Raw genomic sequence first — 26282 nt, 5'->3', positions numbered from 1 at the left:
GCACTTGCATGCGCACTCTAGTTACACCAAGATAGATATTTTGTAAAATAATTCATGTCTTATTTTCTATGAATCACGAATAATAATAATAACATTTAATATGGTAGGTTTACGTAAGATAACATGGCACTTGTATATTAACAATGTATGCCATCAATGGAGAAGTATGTACTAACACTAACAATGAAAGTAGATGAGGAAAGATAACAATATTTACAAATTCGAATATTTGTGGCTTCCCTACTTCAGATTAAAATACACTGGACGAATGAGAAAATTGTGAAAGAAATGTGAAGGTACAAATAGTGAGAGGCACCTACTATTGGTTTTCATTTCACGCATTTAAATTTTTTATAAGTACGTACTTGAGTTGAAATACATAATTCATAACATTTATATTATAACATGTGTTTTATGTATATAGAATTAACGATCATACGATATTTAACAGAATGACCTAACAATGCAAGAAATAATATTATCAAGGTGTTTTTGAGCTTCCCGTTGTGTTTGTATAGTTTAGTTCAATCACATCTCTTCCGGAATATACACGTACATTATAAATACTAATGTAGGTTATAACTTGTTGTTTTAAGTCCAAGATTGGTGTTATTGAGAATTTGATTTTGTTTAAAACAGTCGAAATGAAACAAAAATTAATTATTCTTTCGGAGCTCGTCTTGGGCTGAAAGTTGACACCACATCATTAGGATTTAAGAAATAAAAATTATATTATGCATTGCATATATACATACACATACCCTTGTTAACAAGGTTAGCAGCAGCATCAGTTGCTTTGCCCAAGAAATTGTCAACGTGTCCCTGGTGTTTTAAAAATAGTGGCCGCACAATTCGATTGTAGATAACATTTGTTCCATTGGTGGCAAGTGGGATGAAACACCAGATCAGGAAAACGCACTAGTTTCAAGGAAATAATAGCAATTAATTACTCACCAAGCACAAAATAAATAAAATGTACCTTCACAAGCCAGTACAATGGGAACCAATTGAGAAGGATGTCCGAAAAAAATTCGACAACGCTGAACAGAGCAAAGACCACCCAGTCTAAAAAGCAAAAAAAAATCAGAAAACCCTCGGTCAGTATTTGAGCCCGAGCTGAGCTAGTTTAATTATTCACTCCATTGTAAGTAGATATTTTTATTGGTAATTTTTAGTTCCTTTCTCCGACTTTATTTATTTATTTTTTTGAAAACTGGCTACCAAAGACGGTATGCAGTAATTGTATTTATGTCATTGACTTGGTAAGAAATACACATACTGTACAATTACTGCATACCGTGTTAATGAAAATTTTACTCATCTCATTAGTCGTTAACTCGTTACATAAACATCAGCCTTAGCTCGGGCTAATAATTTAATAGAAAAAATGCAAAGTTCTTACACATCAACCATTTAGTGTCATCGCCTGTAAAAAAATTTGTTAAATTTTTAAAAATTTTTTAAAAAGAAGTATAAGAATAATCTTAGCACCTTTTGGAGGAGACTCAATTGCTTTCACTGATGCATAAGCCGGATAAATAAATCCAATTGAATTGCATAGAAGCTGGGCTCCATATCCAAAAATCAACCACAATGACATGAAAGCAACTCCACCTGGAAGAAAAATAAACACCAAATGGTTATTTGTTTTTATTTTAGGTTAGGATATTATATTAATACCAAATATTCACACATTACTAACTCATTATTGTCAATATTCTCCCATATGGCAATAGCCTTTGTCTTAATACCACTAAAACTTAATTCTTCTGGTTTCGTCATTATTGCAGTAACTTGCGGTCGAATTTAAAGAAAATACAAACCAGACTAGAATTTAAAAGTGTAACACTAATGTTTGATATTGGCAAAAGCTCAATATGGATGGTGTATTACGGTAATACTATTACCCTGCCAAGCAATGCCAAGCATGCCATAGCTAGTTACTTAGTAGTAGTTAAAATGTGCAACAACCACCAATTGGATTGCGAATTCATGTATGTGTTATGCAATCTGGTGTAATGATTTCTTTATAACTTAATGCTTAATCCGAACTGCATATTCACTTGCCGTGCATTTGCAACAGAGATAGTCAATTCAACACTCAACCAACAGCCACAGTTGAACATGAAGTAGAAAAACTTATTGATTTTACTCTGATATCTTATCAGACAAAAATATGATAAAAACATGTTACTTGACAATTATTATGACCTCAAATCTATATATGTTATTATATCATATGCGTCATACTCAAATTAGGGCTGATGCATATTACCCATTTTAATTTAATAAAGAACTGGAAGATGTGCATTGTGATTTACTTCCTACTATATAATAACTTGCCAAACAAGTACAAGTCATTCAATTATGAAATGAGACTGTCGTAAACTAATAACATTAAATTATAATGCACTCGACATTTAGAGTTATTTCTAAATGTCTGTATTTTAGCCTCACCGGAAACAATGTAAAGCCGCTTGACACCGGTTTTTTGTTCCGCGAGAGCAATAACTTCGGTGAACTTATTCTTTTCGTGAAGAAGTTTCTCCACTTGTTCCAGATATCCTTGTATTTGTGCTGACATGATGATACGATTCTCAGCCAAAGTTTCTGGTCTTCTTTCTATAATAATTATAATATAAGTATTAGTGATGTAGCATAAAAATACACAATAATGAATAAGACGATTAATTTTACTCAGAAAAGTTCGCCAAACGTTAAAGCATCTGATAGAATGAACAAAAGTCAAAAATACAATTGCCAAATTAATTGTGATCAAAAACTTTGTTTTTTTAGTAAAATTGGTTCAATTGCCTTCTTTCTCTACTTTCTTTTACTTTTCTTACGTGTCTGTTAGAATACCTGTATTATTGAAATTTTATTACCTGGGTAGGAAAATCGAGCAGTATTTCACGAAGATGAAAAATTAGTTGGAAACTTGGATATTTTCCTCAGAAACACAAGAGCATAAGCTCAAAGGAAGGAGAATAAAGTAATATGGAGTCCAACCGAGTCCAACGACAAAATGAGCGGTGTGGTTGCTAGCACTAGCACGCCTCTGGAACATGTTTGGTTGATGGTGGTGGCTTTCATATCATACATATTTGCAAATATTATGTGCAAATTAGTTTGCAATGACTAGGATTATAATAATGACGGTGAGTGAGGTAGGTGCTTTCATGACTCACTAGGTATCTATCTAATACTGATATGCAAGCAATGTAACGAACTCGTCATAACGATTATGAGAATGAGACAGCATGAAAGCCAATGTCATTTGACTTCGGGTTTATGTACCCATCGTGTACGTATGTCTGACTTGCGAATCGCAAGTTGCGATAGCTCTCTTTAAACTCATTCTGTCGAAAGTCGGTCGGTAAGTGGTTGACCGGTGGTAGTCAAAAAAGTCGAGTGATATTCGGGACATTGGTCATAGTTGTGTGCTAAAGTGAAAGTGAAATGCAACATCATAACGACTAAATTACTATTTAGAAGACCCAAGTGACTCCATTGATATTTGAAAATGGTCACAGAAGCCTTAAATTTGTGCTGATCTTGCAGAGGTAGATCCGGTAGATCAGATTAACAAATATGAAATTTTGAAGGTTTTTTTTTGTCAGGGGGATCAACAGGGTGAACACTTGAAACTAGTCGAAAAAGCTGAAATTTTGCATACTGGATCATGGGAACATTTTTGACGATTACGAAAAGTAGTTGTAGCTGGATCATCTGACAAAAATTTAGAATGGACTTTGACTCGGGCTAGATTAACACTGCATTGTGAAGCACATGGATTTAATATTACGGTATGACATCACCGATACACCGCTACCCTAATTATTTTCAATGTCAAACTGCAAGGGTTTAGAGTTTCAGTCAAGGTCACTCGTTCACAAAAGAACAACAATATCGTCCTGTAAAATAAAGTGCCCAGTACTAAAAAGTTTACATCCCACAACAGTTTTGTTATTTGTTATATAATGGGTTTTCAAGCTGGTACTTTATGGATTTACATCGACGATAAAAAGATTTAGAATGGGTGTCATCGTTCCAGATGACGCTATTTTTTATGTCGTTTAAGTACCATCAATTATTTACGTTCATAACAACTGATCCAATTTTCATGAATGCGAGGATTGGGATGATTACTGTGAGTATAAAGACAGCTAATAATATATGTGCCTCGTCTTTTATTCTAGTTAAAAATGTTCATGTCTTAATTAGCTACTACGCTATGTGAAGCGCAAATATTGCTGGGTGGGTATTACGTATTACACTAACCTATTTTGTTCGCGGGGATAATATTTCGACAAAGCCTATTTCCAACAAGATTAAACTTTTTATTCATGTCATTCAGATAACATTACAATAGAATGAGCGATGTCAATGGCTGATTTGTTTTTAGTTAACAGTTTATTAGGCAAAGTTGCGTATTTCTGGAGTAGACGTAGATTTTATAACTGTTGTTGATTTGATTAATTTAAAAAGTAGTGTACAAAAAACTTAACGCGAAGAAAATGCGCAACTGCTAACTAAATTGTATATATTTTGTCAGATTAGTATGTTCCGGATAAAGAATTTGTTTATAAACCAACAATAGAAGTATTTAATACAACATAAATAATCAATGTACCAACCAGCTACATTATCATAACTTTCATATTTAAATTAGGTAGAATGTCTCAGAAAATTGCCAAAACAAACAAACACAATCCACTGTAGTTCTCTTCTTCACGTAGCTTACGATTTTTATTTTTTTTCCTGATATTAGATAGAATATCTCCTCTTTACATTTTATCGAGGTATGATGCAAGGTCAGGTAGACCTTCTTTCAGTCCCTTGCGTTTTCGGGTGTCCTAAAAAGTAAAAAAAATAAGTGAGTATTGATTGGAAAATATAGTTTGATCTAAACGTAAAAATAAATACGTACACATATTTAAACGCTTAATAATAAATATGACATCTTACTTGGACAACTTGGTAGGGTTTCGTTCCTGCTTCCAATGGATTCCCAGGGAAGACTTGCCAGTGGTCGAAAACGCATTGAGGGAAAGCTTGTCCTCCGGTGTTACTTCTCAAGTCAGCGGTGAAACCAAATGATTCGTTGACAGGCAAATGCGACTTGACAACGAACATCGGAGTACCAGCAACCTGCAAGACGTAAATTTTGTAGGACTTGTACTATATTACACTATTCTATAGTAATTAATGGAACATTGTTGGCTTTAAATACCTGCATTTCTTCAAAGACCACACCACGACGACGATTGAGCACACCGTAAATTCCTCCAACGGCTGAAAAATTAAAACCAAACAGTTAGTATTCAGTTGACGTGTATTGATATGCCCCATCACGCACTCCACACACCACTCAAACAAGAAAGGCACTGTTCGTAAACTTCCTATCTTGCTTTCACAGAATAGGGATCTACACCTTGTGTGTAGATCCCTTTTCTGTGTCTTGCTTTAACACAGCAAGATTTTTCCCCCTCATGGCCAGCGTCATGAAGTTTACGAACAGCGCCAAATACCGGGTTGTCTTTGTAACAAGTGGCTCAGTCAACTTTTTGTACGATTATTTGTATTATTAAAGAAAATAATACTTAAAATGGACCTATCCACCCCCACCTCCAGTAAAATTACCCATGTTGGGTCACCATCCCCCTCTCCACCAAGTAATAAGAGGATGAAATGGCAAAGTGAAAGTGAGGTAAACAATGGATGTACAATTCTTATGACAGGTATGTTTGTTATATTACTGATAAAATTTTGCAATATTATTATCGAATGGGGTTTAATAAGTTTGCAATTTTTGTATCTCTTAATAATCATGATTGTATGAACAGGTCTAGCGAAGTCGGGGAAGACCACGATTTCCAATGCCCTCACTAAAATGCTAAAATCCAACGGGATTTTAGTGAAACAAATAGACGGGAAGTCTTTGAGGGCCGGTCTCTGCAAAAATCTGAATTTTGACGAAGATAAGGATCGGTCGGCTTTTGTTCACTTGGCTAGTGAACACGCCAAAGGGATCACAGAAGAGGGGTTTGTGTCCATAATTTCCATTGTGGCTCCATTACATGAGGTGAGACATGAAAGAATGTAATATTGTATGCTTAGGTTGCTAATTCTGCGCACATTTATAGGATAGACAGAAAGCCAGGGATTCTCATGAGCAAGACGGACTGAAGTTTGTAGATGTCTTTGTGGATAGGTCAAGAGCGGAATGTGATGCAGAAACTGGCCTGAGAAGAAATGGTAAAACTTTTGATTATTCATAACAGTGGATTTTGACTCGTTTTGAGTTTATTTTGCTTGTGTAGTAATAAACCCTATTGATGCGGACTACGAACCACCCACAAATCCAGATGTTCATCTCAAACGGATTGGAAACAATGTGGATGAATTGACGAGACATCTTGTTTCGAGATTAGTTGGATATGTGAGTAAATAGTGATGGAATGCACAACTGAATGAACTATTATTAATCATTATCTGTTTATCGTTTAGAAAAATAATTCACCCGCTGTTCGCTCAACCTCAGTCGCCGTTTTCTCCATCCATTTCTTCACCCAGATCAACAGTTCCTTCTCCCTTTACAGCAACACCTTCGCCCTCCTCAACGACATATTCGTCTGATTCGGATTTGGGTGTTGGAGAGTTTGACGACGAAAGGGATAGCGTCACAAAATTCAAACTACCAAGAAAAAGTGATATCCGAACAATATTCGACTATGTAAAAAGTGTTCTTGTTCAAAGAGGTTTTGTTGGAAAGGATGAAGAAATTGACAAAGATCCATTATTTTTTGTGCTAATTGAGGAATGGACGACTCACTATAATACTCATAAAGCAGGAATGGAAAAGTTTTTCCCTGTCAAAATTCCTATATCAACTCGTGGTAAGACCCAAACCAAAGGTGCGAAAACCCCTCAAAAAAACGATGTCGGAGAAAACGAGTGGGGTGAATTCATTCCTTTATATTGGAATGGATCAACGCTGTGTTACGGCAGTATACACCAGGGCGTCCCTCACCTCAAAAAATGCAAGCAATGTTGGTCGAGGTCAACATCGGAGGGCTATTTGTGTAATAACCATTCAACAAACCGATATCAAAATTTCGCCGTTTTGCGTGATATTAATGAGAAGACCATTCATTATCATGCAGCGTTAAGCATTATGAGTGTGAAGAAAACAGAATGGACGACAAATATGGTTAAAAAATCTGCTTACAATATCAATCTAACACAAAAATATCTTGCTGCACACCCTAACGCACATTTCACCCCTATTTATGAAAAATCTATTCTGCTCTCCTCCCCGGAACGACTTCCAGCCATTCATTCCATGACAGTAAGTTACCCATGTACATAAGTGCTTAGAAAATTAATAATAATTGTATTTGTATTTGAAGTTGTCAGTCGCGCTCATCACACTGTTCAGAAACATGGAAAAAATTGACTCGGACGCCCCCATCAAACCACATTCGTTCCTTCATAAACAGTTATACATGGACAACGCTAATTTGGCAGCGGTGGAAAAGATTTTGGAAGAGAATGGAGTGACTTTCACCGTGGGAAATGATGATGATGATAGCAGTTCCTCGTTAATCAACAAAGATCGATATTGCTCAAAACTGCCTAGAATCTATTGTGGAGTGGAACCCAACAACAAAGTCAATGTTGGATTGAAAACGTCCAGGAGGAGGGAGGAGGAGGATCATTCTGTTTACACCCAGTTAGTTTACATACATGTATGTTTAAATTTTATCATACTAAAATTCTTGTTTCTTTAATGCAGTAGTGACCAATTCAAATCAGGACCCATCTACCAAACCCCCCTGTCGGATGAGCAGCTTGCGATTGCAAACACCATTGAGACATCTAATTCTTTTAAACAGTGGACGGATCAGCAGAGGGATCTATTCGATTTGGTGAAAGAAGATTGCACAAGGAAGGAGGGATTGGGTCATGCAGCTCTTGTTCTTGCAGAAATGAAGGGCCAATCCTACAATGGCATCCTCATTCAAAGGGACAATAAGAAATACGAGAATGTACATACTATTGAAAGAGGGGACAGAGTTTTTGTACAGGCAGCTTTTAAATTTTTAACGGGAAGGTCCCTTAGTATTTCAGTAGAGCATACTGATAATATGAATTTTACTGTTGATATATAAATAAAGGCATTGCATTTTTATGCTTTCATACGCCATTCAACCATGTGGTTACTTTCTTTGTTCTTATTTTCTATCCAATTCATTCAATTTCTTATGTACTAACCATTCTCAGGACACTGGATCTCACAGAGATACACAGGCTCCATCATTCGTGGAGAAGCAGTCAGTTGACAGGCATACAAACAACGACGAGCAGTTGGGATGATTTGACCACCACCACGATGAATAGCGTCAGCGTGTAGAGTGACGTCGTAGATGTTGAATCGAACACCTCGCATATTTTCTTCAGCCAGAGCTCCCTATTAGAAAATAAATAATATAAGCACATAGTTTAAATGTTGAATTCGTATTGAAAAGAGTTTGACTTTCGTAGATTTTGTATTCCATCTTAAACAATGAATCGAAAATTAGTCATATCGACTCACTAAGCAAATGGAAATTAATTTTCCTGACACCTTGCATTCACTACTACTGAGTTAACAAAGATAGGGAATGGGAGTGGGCACCAGGCACTTTAAGAATCGAATCGAACAACTCAACCTCAATATGATGGTTTACATTAATCTTTCAATTTATTAACTTGCTCATCATAAGTCAGTGTATTTATTTACCTCCTTGGAGGCCCACTGGAATCCAGCAACAACAGAATCCTTGATCTCGTTCAAGTATTGGACTCCCTTGGTGCAATCCATCAGGAGATTGGGGCCAGTTCCATCAGGACCGAAGCACCAGATTTTCCTAGCCTCGGTAATGTCATATTCGTACGTATCGGCCAAGTAGCGCCCTCGAATCTTGAAGTCATCACGAGGATTGACTTTTCCCTGAAACGGATATACAGGAATATAATTGTTTAGTATTTCGTGAACATTCTCGACGTGTATTTAATTGTCACTAATTCAAATTTAAACTCAGATGGCCGTTCTAGTGTCAGTCACGGTATATAAGAACAGGTCTGTGGAACAATCATCATAGAAAAAAAATATAAATTCGCCTTTGTCCTTCGCTTCGACGAATTTATGTACAAAAAATAATTCCGATGTGAATAAAATAAATACGAGGACAAAATTACTACATACGTTGTCAATGTCCTCAGGAAGGCCATCCGGCATGGGTACTGCCCTCATGAACAAACGATTGTGTTTGTTGGGTGACTTGGACAAACAAGTTTCGGTCGACTCATCTGATACGGTTTCTCGGTACGAGACAACAGGGTCCGACTTTTTGATCGGGATACAAGCATGATCTTCTTCCAAATCCTTAAGACAAATTTCCAAATGGAGTTCTCCAGCTCCAGCAATGATGTGCTCTCCAGATTCTTCAATGATACATTGGACCATAGGATCGGATTTGGCCAGACGCTTAAGACCTTCAACCAACTTGGGCAAGTCGGCAGGATTTTTTGGCTCCACGGCCACACGCACGACAGGCGACACGCTGAACTTCATGACCTTCAAATTATGGGCATCCTTGAATGTGGTGATAGTTCCAGTCTTCACCAAAAATTGATCAACACCAACAAGACCACAAATGTTACCACATGGAACTGAAATGTAACAAAACATATTATTTGGTTCTCCCACATATTATTAATAGGTACCCTCGACTCGGATTTTTAATTCTAGTTTTATAGGTCGCAAACAATCTGCATGAACACTCACCATCTTCAATGGCTTCAGTGTAACGACCCATCATCAAGATTGTACGCTGGATAGTCTTTTCAGCAACATCTTCCTTCTTGCCCGGGACGTAGTTGGGTCCCATGATACGAGCCTAAAGATTTAAGAACATATAAACCCTGTCATATATATATAACACCTAAATCTAAATCTACGCAAATTATTTTAAACTTTTCATATTACGTCGTACGAAGAATCAAGATCTTCACCAACAAAGTCAAATTTTTTCAATTTTGTATACCTTCATTCCTGTCGACACTTTTCCAGAGAAGACTCGGCCAAATGCATAGAAACGTCCCTTGTCGGAGGTGGGAACCATTTTGGAGACGTACATCATCAGAGGTCCTTCAGGGTTGCAAGTCTAGAATGAGAGTGATACAGAATATTTTAAAAGGCAATCAAACAAAATAATAATTGCTACTAAACTCAAAGTGTGTAGAACTAAATTAGGAGAATTAAAAGTTATATCTATGAAATAGACTCAGACAGCTTTAAAAAAATCCGCAATATCCATCGATTTCAGCACATTGGTGGGTTCAGCCCTTGCGGACTCCAAAGTGGAAACTCACACATGAACATTCAAGAGTTTCGAATTCAATGGAGCTTAGACATTTAAAGCGTTTTTCATCATCGACAATATTGAGGGAGGTATTATAATGCAAAGGCTACTATATTATTACCTTGATGCCAATAGCGGCTTCATCATCAAGAGGTCCTTCGTACAACATTTCCATACGATATTTCTGGGCCGTAACTGGCGATGGCAGATGAATTGCAATCATCTGAAGAAGAGTCTCCCCAGCTGGAAGCCAAGTTCGCATCACTACTTTCAACAATTGTTTTCCATCCTTGTCCTGATCTTCTGGGAGAAGCTTGACACCCAGCTTGGTGAGCAACTTGGTAATGTCTTCCTTCTTGTAGTTCATGATGGCATCAAAGACCTTGTAGATTGGGTCCAAAACATACATGTTGAATGCACGTTTGTTTTCGCCATCCTTCATCTTGGTCCATTTTTTGGTAGCAGGGTTGAAGAAAGATTCACCCCACAAGCGAGTCATCATCTTGTGCACGTCAACCTTGAACTTATCAGCGTACATCTCGGAAAACTGTTTCAGGGTGAAAGCCCAACCGTGAAGACCTGACCCAAATCCAACAGAGCCCTTGCTTGGGTCAACTCGGACCTCTCCCATGGGACCGCCATCGTCATTGTAAGTTGCAATAATGACGTTCACATTTTCAACAATACGTTGGAAAGTCTGGTAAAGATCCTCCTGTTCCAATTGCAACTCTAAAAGAGCTCGATCCATCTTGTTCATGAAGAGGACTGGCTTAATCCTGAATAAATTTACAACAATTTTATTATTGCTCGATGCGAAACGCAGCGTCGTTATATTTATCAGTTGATTAAATAATATTGTGTTGTGCTTTGGATCTTTTAAATCATTTGTAAATCAACTTAAAGTTTAACATTACCTCTCAGCAATGGCTTGACGCAAGACGGTCTCCGTCTGGACGCACACACCTGGGTTAAATTAAATCACCATATTATTAATTACTATTACTCGTTATTAATTGGAATCATATAATTCATTTAATTTGTTAAGAGCTAAGCTATGTCGGTGTGTTTACATAATTCGATACATCAGATGGCCGTTCTGATGTCAGTCATAACAAATATCAGACCAGTAAGAACATTCATCATTCGAAGTAAATAATAGCGGCAATGGATGGATGAAAAAATACTTTTGAAACATGTTGATTAATGTTCCGTCTTAAAATATTAAGTTGACGCGTAACTGATTTAATTTTATTTTTGGAAGACCAGGGAAAATTGCCACGGCCAGTAAAAAAAACGGACCCAAAAAGGGGTACCAAAACGGCAAAGGTCCCTCCCGCGCACTTTTTATTGGAGACGTTCTTTAATTATTTATTGGCTTCTTTTTTCGTTGCAATACAAATCCAACTAACTAAAATTTAGTGAAAATTAACCGAACTCACCAGAAACGCAATCGACGACGACCAAAGCTCCATCCGTGACCCGAAGAGCAGCCGTTACTTCAGACGAGAAGTCAACGTGTCCAGGAGAATCGATCAAGTTAATCAAGAATCCCTTGGATCCGGGATCACGCTGATCCGGTTGGTTGATGAAAATTAAATCACGCTCTTCCAACTCAAAGTACATAGTGATGGCACTATGTAAAAAATCATACAACGAACAATATCAAATATTTGACGTCATGTGTAGAATCGGATTAAATGAATAACTTACGTAGACTTGATAGTGATGCAACGTTCCTGTTCATCCTTACGGGTGTCCGTAAAACGAGCTTCTCCAGCCTTCGACCCTGCAATAATTCCAGCCTTGGACACGAGGGAATCGGTCAAAGTAGATTTTCCATGATCCACGTGAGCGATGACGGACATGTTTCGGATATTCCTCTTCTTGTCCATCATCCCGCGGATCTCGTCGACAGTAAAGTTCACCTATAAATGGGATGAAGCCATTAATACACTGATTGCAATGCATCAAGAAGAGGAGTCAGTTTCTGAGACTTTTAAATATATATTAACCCCTACTACTTCTCAACAAAACTTAAGAATGAACACATACTCTTATTAACAAAACAACATTTACATGTAATTTTCAGTAATTTACTCATTATTTGTATCCAAAAAGACTACTAGACAAAAATATCGTTCTAAATTCAACTGAAAAGAGCTTCATAAAACCGGAAACGGTTTTTGACCTTGATTTCTTTCCTTTCGCTCTTAACGGATCTCAAATATTGTACACACTACTACAACATACAAGTACAAGTAAGCATCTCCTAATTTACCTGAGCCAACCCCACCACCCACCCCACATGCAACAATTATTAATCCATCCATTTCTAAAAAAAACTTTCTCCCTTTCTGGCAGCATATGCCACAACGCACATGAAGTGACGGCATGTTGAGCAATGGCGAGAGCATGCCATGCCGCTCTCTCAACCACCACCACGAGCCAGGAATGTCAAATTACAAATTACCAAAAACCCCCAAAATTCTGTCTAATCTTTCGAACCCCACGCAACCCCCCACTCCAAGGGCCCTCTTGGGAAGAAAAGCAAAGTGGGTGTGGATAAAAATGTGGACTTACCATGTTTGCGAAGTATTTCTTGCGTGGAGAGCTTGTTCAAAAGTGGAGAGTGATAGGAGCAGAACCTCCGCTTCGTAGGAGAGTTGGAGTGGAAAGAACAACGTTGGAAAACGTTCCTTGCTCTGCTGCTGACAGAGAGAGCAAGAGCGAGGGAAAGCCGGCATGAGGGCGCCACCACCGCGCCCGACGTGCGGAATATGCATGCGGCAGACATGGATTCCATCCAGCCTGGTTTTTCTCGCTAGGCTGTTGGCTCGTGCCTCGGGATGCGCGGAGAACACAGAGCGAGATTCAATTCAAAATTTTGGCAGCCGAGTAAATAAAGTGTTTCAGGAATTTAAAATTTTAAAAGTTTTTGAAGTTGCTGTAAATTACATAAAATAAGTTATTCGTTGCATTGAAGTTTAAGTGAGGAAGGAAAAGTTGGCGTTGTTTGAGAGTTAGTTGGAATATCTAAATTGCAATGGTAAAGGATACACACTTATTTTTGCAATCAACATTTTATGATTTTAAATTAAATTTTAAATTTACAATTTTGAAGTTTCTTGTTAAAACAGTGTTTCACAAATAAATGTGACTTGTTTTGTTCCAGTTACCGTTATCACTCCTTCGTGCAGCACAATACATGCCAATGGTAAAATTTTGTAATGTTTTTTATGTATGACATGTGATGATTTCATTTGCCGGCTACTACATGATTCACAATTTTATTGTCAAAATAACTGATTTAATTTGTTATATACTTATGGGCTTCTGTTTTTGTAAAATTCTTTCATGTTCAGTTGGTGGAACTGAAGAATGGCGAGACATACAACGGTCATCTTCAAGCTTGTGATGGATGGATGAATATTTGTCTTAGGGATGTAATATGTACCTCAAGGGTAATTTAATTACTCTTTTGATGCAAATACCTTTAGGAATTATTATTCATGACTTGACATGCATTCTTCTATGGTAGGATGGAGATAAGTTCTGGAGGATGCCGGAATGTTATATTAGGGGAACGAATATTAAATACCTTCGTATTCCGGATGAGGTAATTGACATGGTGAAAGAAGACGAAAATTCTGGGGGTGGGGGTCGTGGAGGACGTGGTGGTATGAGGGGACGAGGTGGCGGTGGCGGGCGTGGACGGGGTGGTGGCCCCCGAGGTATATTTTTTTGTTACTAATGTGCCTATATTATAATACAAAGTGGTCCTTTTCTTGTCATTCTTATAGGTGGCCTCACTGGAAGACCAGGACTAGGTTCTCTTCCTTCCGGTGGTGGCGGTGGAGACCGTGGGGGTCGTGGTGGTGGCAGAGGAGGCGCAGGAAGGGGTGGAGGAGGGCCAAAATATCCCAGAAATAATTAGTTTATTATACAACTAAACTAAGCAGGCCTTATCTTAAGTTTTTTATTGATCTCGTTTTAATCTTACTTGCAGAGATCGTGGTAGATGTACAGAATAAAACTAATTTCCAACTTTAATTGAATCTAATTGCAATAATTATGTTTATTAAATTCTCTGTCACATGTAGGTTTTCACAAATATTATTAAAGTGTCACTTATTGATGATGGAGGCAAGGCAAATATCTGTAGTTTGACTACACGCGTATTAAAATTAGCATAATCTCATCATCCCGAATAGGAGTAATAAATTACAAAAAGGCAATACATTTAATAGCATATGTATAAATATTAGTTAACCCTTAATGATTAGGCGTGAGAAGCTTGTGGATTTCGAAAAGTTCTTCGTCGCTCACAATAACACATTGAGGTTTCTCTTTGCTCTTCTCCCATCCCGGAAACTTGATTGATCCAACTTTAATCAGTTCGTTTTCTGCATCCTACAAGATGAATTTTAAACCTTAGCAATGTAGTATCAATTGAAGAGAGTAATACTAAAATTATGGCATAACTTGCATACCTTGATCGATCTTTCAGATGGGAACGAGGCAAAATCTCCACGGATGATGTTAGGGCATTTTCTTTCAACTCGTATGGCATTTATTTTGTGTTGTAAAGCGCCCATCTTCTCTGCTAATTTAGACTTGCGAAGTTCGTTAATGTGAAGCAAGTATTCTTTCCGTGAGGCCGATAGGTTCGAGTCGAAGGAGATTTTAAATGAATCGCAAACGATGGATGTTATCTCCTATCCAAGTAAATTGAAAAAATTAGAAAATCAAGCACTGAAATCCGTTGGGTTTGTAATAGTACCATTTTGTGCTGGCTTAATTCTTTCTCCATCTGTTTAATAACATCATCAGATTTCTTTGGAAGCTGCCGATCAAAAAACGAAATTCATAAATTATAATCTCGTGAAATAAACAAATCATTAGTAGGAGCCACGTTAATACCTGGATAGGAGGAAGTTTTCTTAGATTCTCAATCAACTGTTGCGATTGAAGACGCCAATTCTGACGTTGCAGGTATCTTGTGTACTCAATTAAACTATCAGATGAAGCACCAATTGATCCACCACTTGAAAGCATTGGAGTTCCTGCAGACTGAACAGGAGTGTGACCAACACTTGGCGAGTGCATAGGAGATGACCCTGAAATTTAATTAACCATAAACAAATTAAAAACATATATTAATTAATTGTTTAAGACACATAGGTATGTATACTGCTTATGCTTAATACAACAGAGTCAGGATACCTGAAGGGATTCCAGAAACTAATTCTTTAAAGAAACGCTCCTTGGTCACTGATAAAAGTTTGTCCTTTAGTTCTCCTCGTTCCATTTGTAGAGATTCGATATCGGACTGGAAGTGCTCCAAAGTGGCTTCGGAATAAAAAATAAAAGTAAAAGTTAGTTTGGTGATGTCGAGTCTGTTTGTTATTTGAGCGTCGCTTCATGCATGCAACAGCAAAACTCATACCAGAACATAAACACAACAAAAAAAGCGCAGTCAAAAAGGTCATTGTACATTCTGATATTGTTTTAGCACACGTTGATATAGATTTCTTTTCTTTTTTGAAATTTTTAACAATTAATGAAGTTGCGTATGAAGGCGGAATTATTTTACACGATGGTGACAAATTAAAGGCAAATAAGTACATTGTGCACCATGGTGGCCTGGATCAGAAAAAATATGACAACGCTGCCACACCTCTTAATATCAGGGGATGTGGCTTTCTTGAAAGCACTACAAGCAATAACTTATTAATCAGTAAAGATTTTTCAATTTCTGCTTTCACCACTGGTACAATCAATTCAGACGCACAACCACGCCCCCTCTCACTCAGGGGGTGTGGTCGGGAAAAAATGAAATTTTTACTGAAATTGAATTTATGGATGAAATACAATGAAATTAATTGTTCCCGATTGGTGGACGAGCAAATATTCCAGGATGTTAAAGACATTTGGCAAAACTTTCTCGAGACAAAAAATTAGAAAGTAAAAACTAACTTCAAATTTGAAACCAACCTTCGAATTCTCTTTCTTTTCTTTGAAGGACAGATTGCAAATCTTCTAGTTTTCTCTGTACACACAAAAACAAAATTAATATAAATGTTATAAATATACACACAACATATGCAACATTTATTACTAATTAAATTATAGTGTATCTAGCTCATAGCTTATCATGAAGTTAACAGCATTCTTTTTATTATGTTTATAAACTTACTGTTAGCTTTTCAATCGTCATTTCACTGTCTTTAGTAGCGTTGGACAATCTCTTCTCTGCTAATTCCTTTCTAATTGAAGCTTCGCTCAGCTCTTCTTGTTTGGCTTTCAATATTTTATGTAACTCCTAAACACATTATTACGTATTACAATTCCAAGCCATGTATGCAACTATTTATTTATCTAGAGGTAAATCTATGAATGTATATATTAACCTTAATGGATGCTTCTTTGTCCTCTAGTTGAATTTTCAAGTTTCGAGTTTGGTCCATTTCAGTTTTAACTGCCTGTGCTAAATATTGACTATGCAATGTAGCTTCTTTGGCCTCAATTCGCCGAAGTTCCAACTCGGTTGCAGTAGTTTGTGCTTTGGTTTCAGCAAATACTTTCTATAAATTATGAAATAGAAATGATTTGATAATTTACAAAAAAATAATAGTAACCCTATAATAAAAATATATGTATCTTACTTTGAAAGCTAAATCCTCAACTAATCCGGGGATACTGCTCTTGGAGGATTCTTCCTCCAAATTTTGACGCAATAGTGTATTTTCATCTGTCATTTTTTGAACAACTTCTCGAAACTTGAGAATGGTAGAGTTCAAATCCGCAACTGTTTCCATCATGGCATCCCGCTCTCGAACAGTCTTCAAAATAGTAAGTATAATTGCATTCATTCATGTTTGTCATTGAGTCATGATATAAAAATAATAATACATTTTGGATTATCGTTTGAGACTGTTGCAAATCATCTCGCAATTCCATTTCCAGTTCTTTGGCAGATTCCTGAAGTTGGTCATTTACATCGTGTAGTGCCTCTAAATCAGCAACCGTCTCGGTCAATTGATTGACTTTTTCTTCCAAGTTCAGATTTTTTTCCGTAAGATTTTCAACCATTTCCTCCGCTCCAAGTGCAGCTTCCGTCTGATCTTGTAGATCCGCTACTTGCTCCTCTAATTCCAAAACTTGGATTTCGAAAGATTCCTTTGATCTAAGTGCTTCTTTTAGCTCAGTCTTGACAGTTTCCAAGTCTTTAATCGTTTTTTGATGAAGATGCTTATCATGAGCTGTAGCATCGCGAAACCTGTTTCAAATCGTGCAATTATGTAGTACCACACGTTGAACATTATAAAATCATTAGCATGCTAATAATATTTATATACTTTAACGATAATAGTGAATATAGACTTTGAAATTTGAAAGCCATAGTAAAACTTACTTTACTAAGGCTTCCTTTAGACGTGAATTTTCAGCTTGTAATTGTTTTACTTGAAATGAAGTAACGCCCGCTTCTCCTGATTCTATGTTTATTTTTCCACTCAGCTCATCTTTCATGGTTTTCAACTCGATGAAATATTGCTCGGCTTTCTCGTTAGCTTGATCTAGTTCTAATTGCAAGGTCTCAGCCTATAAAAACCCAATCGTGTGTTTATTGTTTAATTATGGTAATAACTGGAGAATTCAGATTCCCCCAAAAAAATTGACTAAAAATATATACGAACGAATACAGAAATATATTGGATTACCTTCTCTTCTGCCATTTCTTTATCAAGCGTCGCCATTTCGACAGCTTCGGACAAATCTGACATCTCCTCAGCATGGCGTTCTTTTGCTTCAATGGCTTCTCGTGTTTCATTCTTGGCCTGCGAAAGCATCAACAAGTGAATTTTTTAAACAAATAATTCTATAAACATTTGATCTAAACACATACCCTTTTTAACTCCTTTTGTAAGGCAGCTTGACTTTCCAACACTTTTGTACGGAATTCACTTAAAGTTTCCACTTCGAGGCGAAAACGATCTAGTTCGCGAAGTTTTTCTACATCATTTGCTCTTTTCGCTATATAAAATCAAACATGAAACAAAGTTGTTGCTTGTTTAATTTTGTATGTAAATTTATTTGTCAACCTTTCAAGGTGTCTAGTTTTTCGTTGAGATCTTTAACTTCAGCTCGTAAAGCGGCGTTATCATGAACTGCAGTAAATCTGTCTTCACTCTGCGTCATTGGAGTTGTAGGGGTGGCCATAACACTAGCAGGTGTTCCTGGAGTGTACTGCGGAACTATTTCCCGTTCTGACGGAGCGAAACCAGTCTAACAAATTCAGTAATCATCGTTTTTTATGCAGGCATGCTATTAATTTTTACCACAATAATTCTGACTAGGTACATTTGTTTGAATATGCATGTACTTACTTCAACAAAAGAGTTCCGTTTACTGGGGCCCGAACTGGGGTCCACTTTCGTGGACGGAGTAGATAAATTGCTTCGTGAGCCGGAAGGGGTAGACTGCAACGGTTTGACCTCTTTGGCCCCGGCCACGGGAAGCCTATAAATTAATAAGATCACATATATTGTCATTACTTTCCTATTTAAACAATATTGTAATAAAAAAAATGTAAGCATGCACATAAAAAATCTACTGACTAATAAGTGCAAGGTTATATATATATATATATTTGTATGGGTATATATAAATATATTTTGCACGATTTGGCTATATATTTTGCTTTGGTACTTACAAACATACAATTCGACCATTTGAGCTTATTTACATCGGAAAATTAGATCGCATTATCAAGAAATTGATCCGTGAAAAAGAAATAATAAAATAATAAAAAGTAAACCTATGAATTAAGCCGGACTTTACTGCTACAGGTGAGTTACGCGTAGCAATTTTGTGGTGCGCATAAGAAGAAGCAAACTTTCGAAACTTTGGCGAATAGCCAGTAGCATTTGCTGGTGAAACTATTGGAGATTTTGCATATGCTGCTGGTTGCTGAGCTAATGGAGAGTTTCCGCCGTTTGGGAAGGCTAAGCGAGTTCGACCATGATATTTTCGAAGTGTGAGGGTGTCAACAGCAATAGGAGATTCCAATCTTCTAGTTGTACCCACGCTGTCCGTTTGAGATTCTTTGCGTTTTGGTCCGAATTTGCAAGCTATTGAATATTTCAAAGTAAAATTAGACAACGAATCAAAATCATAAGAGCAAATAAAAATTTTAGAGTTTGTATTTTGATGTTATTACTATCATTATCATTACTAGTGACCGTGACTGTTTGATCAACTTCAGGCAGAGACCCAGTGGCTATGGTGGTGGTCGTCGACTTTATATTGCTCATTCGCGTCAAACTCGGCCTAGGGGGTTTCTTAGGAGTAAATGGAACCCCAGGTTCGATTGTATGTCGCCTCGATGGTGATACATTAGCATTATGAGATTCTTTTTGGTTCATAAGAGTTTTGCCGAGGTTTTCCATAAAAACCGTCGCAGGGACAAATTCTTCATTATTTGAAGTAGACGACACATTGGAACAAGTAGTAGCTTTGGAGCTTAGTAGTGAAGATTCGATGCTACTATTAGGATGTGAAGACAGGCAGGATGAGCTTAATGAGCCAGATTTTGACATTGTAAATTCAAAATGTTTAGATTCCGAATCAGAATAGGAAGCAAGATATTTATTTTGTGGCTGTCCTGCAGTCTGATTGGGCGAATGAGTGCTGGTCCTAGGTGCTGTCGTCGTTGGAAGTCTGGATGTTATGAACGATTTTGGAAGATTCAGGCTGAATTTTAATCCCGGGGAAATCCGTTTGGTGCTAGATCTATTTATTGGAGATGGCATCTGATTCTGATGAGTAGAAATAGGAGTGGTCGGAGTCTTTACACTTCTCACTTGAAAAGGGCCAGACGTTTTGGGAGAACATGAACCTGGAAGCAGTGTTGGTCTTACACTTCTAGGTTTTTTGAAGAGAGACACACCATCTTTTCCTGGTAGTTTAGTTGCGCCAATTGTACTTCGGCGATGAAATGGGTTGTAAGTATTGTACCATTTGTTTGGAGACTTTAAAAATTCATCAGATTTTGGTCCACCACCGATGTCGTAAGATGAACTCCGACAATCAACATTTCCTATGGCAGTTTCGCCAACATATCTCGATTTTGGAGACAAGAGGTTAAGACTAGTTGCAGCAGAAGCTACTTTCGCTGTGCCTTCAAATTGTCCAGAAATGGGAGTACTGGACTCAACTGTTGGTGATGGCACGATCGAAGTATGGAAAACAGGAAGTCTGCAAGACATGAAAGACGACTGACGATTGATTCGGTAAAGCTCGATAGATTAAAAATGTCGCATTTTCAAAAAATAAAAATGCACAATAATATACACCCTGCATGCTGAACATAGACAGACCGTATTTTCTAGCATTTGTTACAAGAATACAGCAAATGAACTATTCAACAGTGGTATAAATTAATATATGTAGCCATTTCAATAAATAATTTAAAATGTCCGTCGATAATACCGTTCAAACGACATTAAGTACAAATTAAGAGACACATTGCGCGATAAATTTCATTGCAAAATTACAAAATGCATACAAACTCGAGCCAATAACATAAAGACAGGACACAAGATACGCGTACAAATGACAAACATCACTCAAGGCAAAGATTCAAGACAAGACAGTACAGATATAGGAAAGAAGAAACGATTAATTACCCATCCAAGTTCAAATCAACTTTACGCAGCCTAATAAAAAGATAAAAGTTTATAAACATGGAATATTGGAAAACTTCTAAACATTATATTGACGATGGGAAAAAGTGATGGGGGCATAAAAAGTTTGGCATCGCATTTTTTTAAACACGGACGCAAGAGGTACACTGATAATGTAATAAAAAATGAACACTCAGAAAGTTCAAAATGCCTAATTAGAATTCGAAAAATGCTTGCTAGATCCATCTACTAAAACGACATAAATGCAGTTAATGCAAAAATCAAATTGCACGAAAAATTAAAACATTGAAGTATCAGTCATTGAAATTGTAATATATTTTAAATGAGCAATTAATGTGTGCAAGTATTACGCTCTATAGGAAACTAAATGCATTTTTTAGCTAATTATTATTATTACCGTGTCACTTGAGTCCTCCTTTGAACTTGAGATGAGGTATGCTTGCTTGAAGATTAAAAGTTCAGACTTAGTTAAGTTTTTAGATTCCAGTTTAGAACAAAGAATGTTTGCATTGCAAGCCCCAACTAGCAGTATGTCACATAAATAGTTAAGAAAGATTTGCAATTCTTCTTTAGATTATCCATGCGTATTAATTACCCCACATTACATCTCATCATTCTATAATATGGGGTGTCCATCAAAAAACATTAAATTTTCGCATAATCATCAGTCGACCATTACCATAAGGAAAGTTATTGTACAAGCCACCTCATGATTGAACCACTACATATCAGTTATCATTCAGATCATTCAAAAAATTTAACCTTAGCGACAATTCCCTTGATTACATGTTCCCCCTAAAACCCAGAATCCCCTCGAGACCAGAGAGGCAATAAAATAATTAGTGTAATAATGACTGATAATAATACCTGCTGCTTCCCTTCGCCTTCCCACCACCGGAACTTCCTCCAGACTTGACATCTTCTGGAGACAAGCTTGACACCGCCGGACTATTCAACCTATATACAGAGAGAGAGAGATGATCAACTTTACTGCATATTGCGACACACAGTAGATGAGCTACATATCAATAACCAAGGAAGATTCATATAGAAAACAGGGGTAGGTAACTTATCCATTAAACTAACTGATAACCATAACTATCTCGGCCTCGGCTGCTTACTTGGACTTGGTCCCCTCGTCGCCCACGAGCGTGATTTGAGCCATCCTGACGAAAATGCCGTGGTTTGGTGGGCAGTCAAAGTAGGCCGTTCCGTTCACACTCCCATCGTTCTTGCCCTTTGCCTCGTCCAGTGCCACGCCCACCCACTTCCCACTCGCAAAGGTCGTGCTCCCCACAAAGGCCACCGTCCCCTGGGCTCCATCCCTCCCCACAATCTCCACGCGACTCCCCACAGTCGGCTCGCCCATTGCGCCCCTTTCCCAGCCACTGGTACCAACAAGTAGTAGTCGCCCCCTTGGCACTAGTTAAGGAACAATCAGATCCAAGTGTTATTCTGCTAGGTCACTCATGGTAAAGCTCAATTTTGTGCACAACTGCTGGTGAAATTTATTTAGGTTTATTGAGCAAGTAAATATAGACGATATTGAGTTTGCCGTACTTAATTCTCTATGGCCTTTCTCTTTCGTGTAAACGAAAACATTTTGAGATTTGAGACAATAATGAGGAAAATGAGACTTCAAAATCTGACGAGTTTTACATATAACAAAAACATATTCATATTCATTTTTCTATCCTTTATCTTTCGCACAGTAGCCGAGTAATATAGCTTAGAATTATCTTTACATAATTTCTATCACCATTTCCAGATTTCGGGATGAGCAGTAAATCGGTCAGGTCACATAAAAGCCGCTACTCATACTCAAAGTCCCAGACTCTCGACCTCGAAAGTAGCCCAAATTCGTCTGGACATGGGAACCCACCACCCCCACACTCCTTGGCCATGTCCAAATCCCAGTCACAAGCAAAGGTTGGAGATAGTCGAGTGGAACCCGTGCCCTCGTCCTCCTGCTGCACCGAGTTCCTTGATGACACCAACAGGAACGTGTTGCAATTCGCCACAAGCTCTTCCATGCTGGACTTTCTTTTCGAAACCAACAATTTGTGCAACAAGTCTGAGGATAGGTTGAGACGGGAGCGGGAGGAGGGTGGGTGGAGCTACATTGCAGATAAGGCAGTGCACGCTGTGGGAAGTGCCATTGACTTCCTCTGCGGAGAATCTGACCCCGAACGAAATTGTGACGAAGAGAGCTTGCCTGAAAGTCAAGAACTTTGTGGTAGGAACAAAACTAAATGCTTTACATATATTTCCAGGATTTAAGTGATGGGATGCAAATAACTGAGTAATAAATAAGGCACTTGAAGGTATATTAAATATTTTAAAGATAGTTCCGTGGAAGAAGAGTCAGATCTTTTATGCGATCCTTCGGATGAGGATAGTGACGCTAAAAGCATCAACCACGCAGGTCCACGAGTAGATAATAATCGGACGAGTGCATCAAATTTCTCAACAATCAGAATGGTTCATGAAAATGGTAAATATATATTATGTAATTTGGTAAAAAAATATATTAAGATTTATCTAGAATTACAGATGTGAATACTATTTATAATTTAGGCGAACTAGTGACAGACTCTCAGACTGACTTACTGCGGAGTAAGTTTAAGTGTCTTGTGTATTATTACCAATAAATTTACAATAAAATTAATGCTCACAAACTAAATGTAGGCATTGACCATCCTCTGACCCATGAAGAATGCTTGGCACGCTTAGACAAAATTTCAGAATTGTGCAAAATGCTACCAACTAATCCATTCCTTGATGAATGTTACAAAATTATGCAGAACGATGCTCATGCCCAAACGTACGATTCTCAAGATGATGAAACTAACCTTGTCGACCAAGTACAGTTGACAGAATCAACCAGTGGAAGGACAACAAATGGGATAACGATCAACCAAGAAAATCAGTCCTTTGAAATTGATCCATTGGAAAAGTTTGATTCTACAAAGCCGTCATCCCGCTCACTTAGTTCAGAACGAGGCAGATCGGTTCCTCCCTCAAGTTCGTCTGCCACCACACCAAGTCCTAGCGACGTCAAGGTCAACGGGGACACGCCTTCTTATACATTGATGCAAGGCTTGCTCAAGCCATACAGTCAGACGTCAGTCGCCCTACCAATCCCTCTAACAGGAGATTTAGAAACCGGAATTTTGACGGAGCTGGTACAATCAGATCAATCAGATTTTCCAAGTCAAACTCAATTATTACGAGACACACTGAGTACAGTTGAACAAGATAAGAGTGACATTATTTCAACTAAACCGCAGATTGACAACTCCACCCATAAAGATAAAGCTGATGAAGTTACCGTCAAGGACGACACTTTTCCTTCTAAACCTGGGCCCACAAGGAGAACAAAGACCAGTTTGCCAAAAAATCTGACGAATGAAACTTTGTCTAATAACACAACGCCAGTTCATGTGTCCACAGCTGAAAGATCCAAACCGAACAAGGCGACACTGGATTATGATGACACTGGTCAACAGCACATACCACAGTACCGGTCAAGTATAACAATACAAATTGACTCGATGGATACCATTCCAAGAAGCGTAACAAATTTTGCACAAGATGCGGCATTAGATAAAAGTGGCGCAGATGAACCAACCAAAGTAATAAATCCATCGCATGAATTGAACCAGGCAACTGCATCGGTGACACCTTATGAGATCCAAACAAATACTGGCAATCCAATGGTTGGAAAGATTGATAATGACAAATCAGCCTCAACCACGTCGGGTAATTCTTCGCCATCTTTGGACATTACTATTAAATCTTCGAAATCCAGGAAGCCAATCCCTAAATCATTATCCCCACCACCACTTTCGACAGGTCATTGAATATTGAATAATTAAATATAATTACTCACTAAATCGTATTAAAATGTGAATTAAATATCCGAACACACATTATTCTGAGGAGTAGGTACAGCCCCCGAGACGGTGGTCTCGAGTAGTAGTCCGCCAGACAGCATCGAAGACCGACCGAGTCAGCAGCAGCTGGACAACGCTTTGAAACCCAACCACCCCCAAGAGGACGATAATAAAGGGGGAGGATCCAAAAGAAACCATCATAATCCTGCAGATCTTCAGGAGATTATCATAAATTACATGGAAGAAGAAATGCCCTACAAAGTATACTTGGCGAGCCAAATCGCAGAAGCCAAAAAACCAGTGTCAGCAACAACAAAATTAGGACAAGGTAGTAAAGACAAGCCTGATCTGAAATATGTGCTTACGGAAGTTGATCATGAAAAAAATGGAAAGATTGACACTATTCTGGAAATTAATGGTCGTATTATAAATAACCCAATGGATATAGTAAACCCCAAGAACTTTTTATGGAATGATTTCAACAAAATGCAGGCGAGCGCGTCCACTTTGAAGCACAGCTTAGAAGAACTAAACGCAATCATGATAGATAGTGCAGGAAGTAATGATTCTTTATTGCTAGACGAATTCCAGAATTCGTCACCAGAAGACGAAGTAACCTCGATCAAAATATTGGAAGAGCAAGTAATTCCTGAAGTGGGAACCAGTGAGAGGAGAAAAGTAGTAAAGAATTTGGAGTGCACGCTTCATGATGTTCATGCTTCAGAAACTAAATTGTCCAAAAAAGCTTTGGAAGTAAATGGGAAATTTGTAGACCCGAAAAATGAACCAGCTTTGCTGAATTATTTTAAAAAGCTCAAAGAAACAGAAGCAATATTGGAAGAAATTGCAAATGACTTGAAGCGCAACGAACAATTTTTGGAAGACCAGGGTCAAAAGTCAGAACGGTAGCCAACTGTTGGGAAGAGAAAATTTGATTTACATACTAAATTTGACCTAAATTTTCTGTGATTGAAAAAAATAACAAAGAGAACAAATATCTCTGTATTAAAATCATATTTATTAAACAAAAGAAACTTGACATTTAGTTACGTCCCTTATAGAGTGGGTCAAGTAATCTTGATAGCAAGGTCATTTCGAGTGAACACTTGACTAATGCACGTATGAACATTTCCACGAAGATTTGCGATGTAAAAAACTCTGTACAGTACTAAAAAGAGAACGTACATAAATTATGTCACGCAAAAATTACAATTTTTCATACCCTCCCCCCTTGTCACGCGTTGCACCCCATTACATGTGGCGCAAATGTG

At 37.7% G+C, this 26282-nt stretch overlaps 6 protein-coding genes and 1 long non-coding RNA gene across 11 annotated transcripts; 4 read left to right on the top strand and 3 right to left on the bottom strand.

Annotated features, from left to right (window-relative positions):
- Nucleotides 1–83: 83 nt before the first annotated feature.
- Nucleotides 84–3035, bottom strand: LOC110858633 (receptor expression-enhancing protein 6). Its single transcript, XM_022107465.2, has 7 exons — nt 2886–3035; nt 2458–2622; nt 1492–1614; nt 1403–1426; nt 980–1065; nt 762–918; nt 84–685 (listed from the first exon to the last, which is right to left on the bottom strand). Exons 2-7 carry the CDS (start codon nt 2582–2584, stop codon nt 657–659), a joined length of 546 nt encoding a protein of 181 aa, XP_021963157.1. The 5' UTR covers nt 2585–2622; nt 2886–3035; the 3' UTR covers nt 84–656.
- Nucleotides 3036–3179: 144 nt separating this feature from the next.
- LOC118438432 lies at nt 3180–4624 on the top strand. The gene is made up of 2 exons (XR_004836790.1): nt 3180–3563; nt 3621–4624. It is a non-coding gene; the product is annotated as an uncharacterized LOC118438432 (long non-coding RNA).
- LOC110842297 (translation elongation factor 2) lies at nt 4527–13140 on the bottom strand. The gene is made up of 13 exons (XM_022088004.2): nt 12990–13140; nt 12120–12334; nt 11849–12042; nt 11324–11372; nt 10531–11185; nt 10092–10211; nt 9833–9944; nt 9251–9717; nt 8786–8995; nt 8278–8473; nt 5234–5295; nt 4969–5151; nt 4527–4856 (listed from the first exon to the last, which is right to left on the bottom strand). Exons 1-13 carry the CDS (start codon nt 12990–12992, stop codon nt 4788–4790), a joined length of 2535 nt encoding a protein of 844 aa, XP_021943696.1. The 5' UTR covers nt 12993–13140; the 3' UTR covers nt 4527–4787.
- On the top strand, nt 5215–8054 carry LOC110842298 (adenylyl-sulfate kinase). The gene is made up of 7 exons (XM_022088005.2): nt 5215–5741; nt 5847–6085; nt 6147–6258; nt 6324–6442; nt 6511–7351; nt 7413–7735; nt 7799–8054. Exons 1-5 carry the CDS (start codon nt 5609–5611, stop codon nt 6637–6639), a joined length of 732 nt encoding a protein of 243 aa, XP_021943697.1. The 5' UTR covers nt 5215–5608; the 3' UTR covers nt 6640–7351; nt 7413–7735; nt 7799–8054.
- Nucleotides 13141–13282: 142 nt separating the features above from the next.
- On the top strand, nt 13283–14464 carry LOC110859820 (U6 snRNA-associated Sm-like protein LSm4). Its single transcript, XM_022108823.2, has 5 exons — nt 13283–13455; nt 13582–13623; nt 13772–13870; nt 13948–14140; nt 14210–14464. The coding sequence occupies exons 1-5, from the start codon at nt 13453–13455 to the stop codon at nt 14341–14343; spliced, it is 471 nt and encodes a 156-aa protein (XP_021964515.1). The 5' UTR covers nt 13283–13452; the 3' UTR covers nt 14344–14464.
- Nucleotides 14465–14466: 2 nt separating this feature from the next.
- Nucleotides 14467–22659, bottom strand: LOC110859805 (dynactin subunit 1). Of its 5 annotated transcripts, XM_035858600.1 has the most exons (20): nt 22237–22659; nt 21983–22072; nt 21513–21557; nt 19630–20666; nt 19228–19540; nt 18797–18929; nt 18512–18695; nt 18316–18443; nt 18131–18247; nt 17824–18011; nt 17322–17688; nt 17075–17251; nt 16820–16993; nt 16606–16731; nt 16404–16458; nt 15633–15758; nt 15330–15526; nt 15190–15252; nt 14900–15124; nt 14467–14819 (listed from the first exon to the last, which is right to left on the bottom strand). In XM_035858600.1, exons 1-20 carry the CDS (start codon nt 22482–22484, stop codon nt 14682–14684), a joined length of 4131 nt encoding a protein of 1376 aa, XP_035714493.1. In that variant the 5' UTR covers nt 22485–22659; the 3' UTR covers nt 14467–14681. The 5 variants fall into 5 exon arrangements, with proteins under 5 accessions (XP_035714493.1, XP_021964495.1, XP_035714495.1 ...); XM_022108803.2 differs by lacking the exon at nt 21513–21557 and having other exon boundaries at nt 22237–22658; XM_035858602.1 differs by lacking the exons at nt 19228–19540; nt 19630–20666 and adding an exon at nt 21098–21127 and having other exon boundaries at nt 22237–22654.
- On the top strand, nt 22102–26212 carry LOC118438407 (mucin-5AC-like). Its single transcript, XM_035858622.1, has 5 exons — nt 22102–22175; nt 22884–23609; nt 23693–23731; nt 23804–24970; nt 25064–26212. Exons 2-5 carry the CDS (start codon nt 23594–23596, stop codon nt 25918–25920), a joined length of 2079 nt encoding a protein of 692 aa, XP_035714515.1. The 5' UTR covers nt 22102–22175; nt 22884–23593; the 3' UTR covers nt 25921–26212.
- The last annotated feature ends 70 nt before the right edge of the window (nt 26213–26282 follow it).

The sequence above is a fragment of the Folsomia candida genome, unplaced genomic scaffold (genome assembly GCF_002217175.1).
Source record: "Folsomia candida strain VU population unplaced genomic scaffold, ASM221717v1 Fcan01_Sc001, whole genome shotgun sequence".
NCBI lineage: Eukaryota > Metazoa > Arthropoda > Collembola > Entomobryomorpha > Isotomidae > Folsomia > Folsomia candida.
This window is presented reverse-complemented; position numbering and strand designations above follow the sequence as displayed.

Excerpts from the sequence above, each read along its gene's own strand:
- LOC110842298 (XM_022088005.2), top strand. The coding sequence starts at position 5,609 with ATGGACCTATCCACCCCCACCTCCAGTAAAATTACCCATGTTGGGTCA. Across the intron at positions 5,742-5,846 it reads ATGTACAATTCTTATGACAG|GTCTAGCGAAGTCGGGGAAG; the intron begins GTATGTTTGTTA and ends TTGTATGAACAG. Across the intron at positions 6,086-6,146 it reads TTGTGGCTCCATTACATGAG|GATAGACAGAAAGCCAGGGA; the intron begins GTGAGACATGAA and ends GCACATTTATAG.
- LOC110842297 (XM_022088004.2), bottom strand. Across the intron at positions 11,186-11,323 it reads CGTCAAGCCATTGCTGAGAG|GATTAAGCCAGTCCTCTTCA; the intron begins GTAATGTTAAAC and ends AAATTTATTCAG. Across the intron at positions 8,996-9,250 it reads TTCCTGAGGACATTGACAAC|GGAAAAGTCAATCCTCGTGA; the intron begins GTATGTAGTAAT and ends TATCCGTTTCAG.
- LOC110859805 (XM_035858600.1), bottom strand. The coding sequence starts at position 22,484 with ATGGGCGAGCCGACTGTGGGGAGTCGCGTGGAGATTGTGGGGAGGGAT. Across the intron at positions 18,696-18,796 it reads AACGGAACTCTTTTGTTGAA|ACTGGTTTCGCTCCGTCAGA; the intron begins GTAAGTACATGC and ends TGAATTTGTTAG. Across the intron at positions 17,252-17,321 it reads CTCAAACGATAATCCAAAAT|ACTGTTCGAGAGCGGGATGC; the intron begins GTATTATTATTT and ends ACTATTTTGAAG.
- LOC118438407 (XM_035858622.1), top strand. Across the intron at positions 23,732-23,803 it reads TCAGACTGACTTACTGCGGA|GCATTGACCATCCTCTGACC; the intron begins GTAAGTTTAAGT and ends AACTAAATGTAG. Across the intron at positions 24,971-25,063 it reads CCCACCACCACTTTCGACAG|GTACAGCCCCCGAGACGGTG; the intron begins GTCATTGAATAT and ends TCTGAGGAGTAG.
- LOC110858633 (XM_022107465.2), bottom strand. The coding sequence starts at position 2,584 with ATGTCAGCACAAATACAAGGATATCTGGAACAAGTGGAGAAACTTCTT. Across the intron at positions 1,615-2,457 it reads GCGGCTTTACATTGTTTCCG|GTGGAGTTGCTTTCATGTCA; the intron begins GTGAGGCTAAAA and ends TTTTTCTTCCAG. Across the intron at positions 686-761 it reads TGCTAACCTTGTTAACAAGG|CCCAAGACGAGCTCCGAAAG; the intron begins GTATGTGTATGT and ends GTCAACTTTCAG.
- LOC110859820 (XM_022108823.2), top strand. Across the intron at positions 13,624-13,771 it reads CAGCACAATACATGCCAATG|TTGGTGGAACTGAAGAATGG; the intron begins GTAAAATTTTGT and ends TTTCATGTTCAG. Across the intron at positions 13,871-13,947 it reads ATGTAATATGTACCTCAAGG|GATGGAGATAAGTTCTGGAG; the intron begins GTAATTTAATTA and ends CTTCTATGGTAG.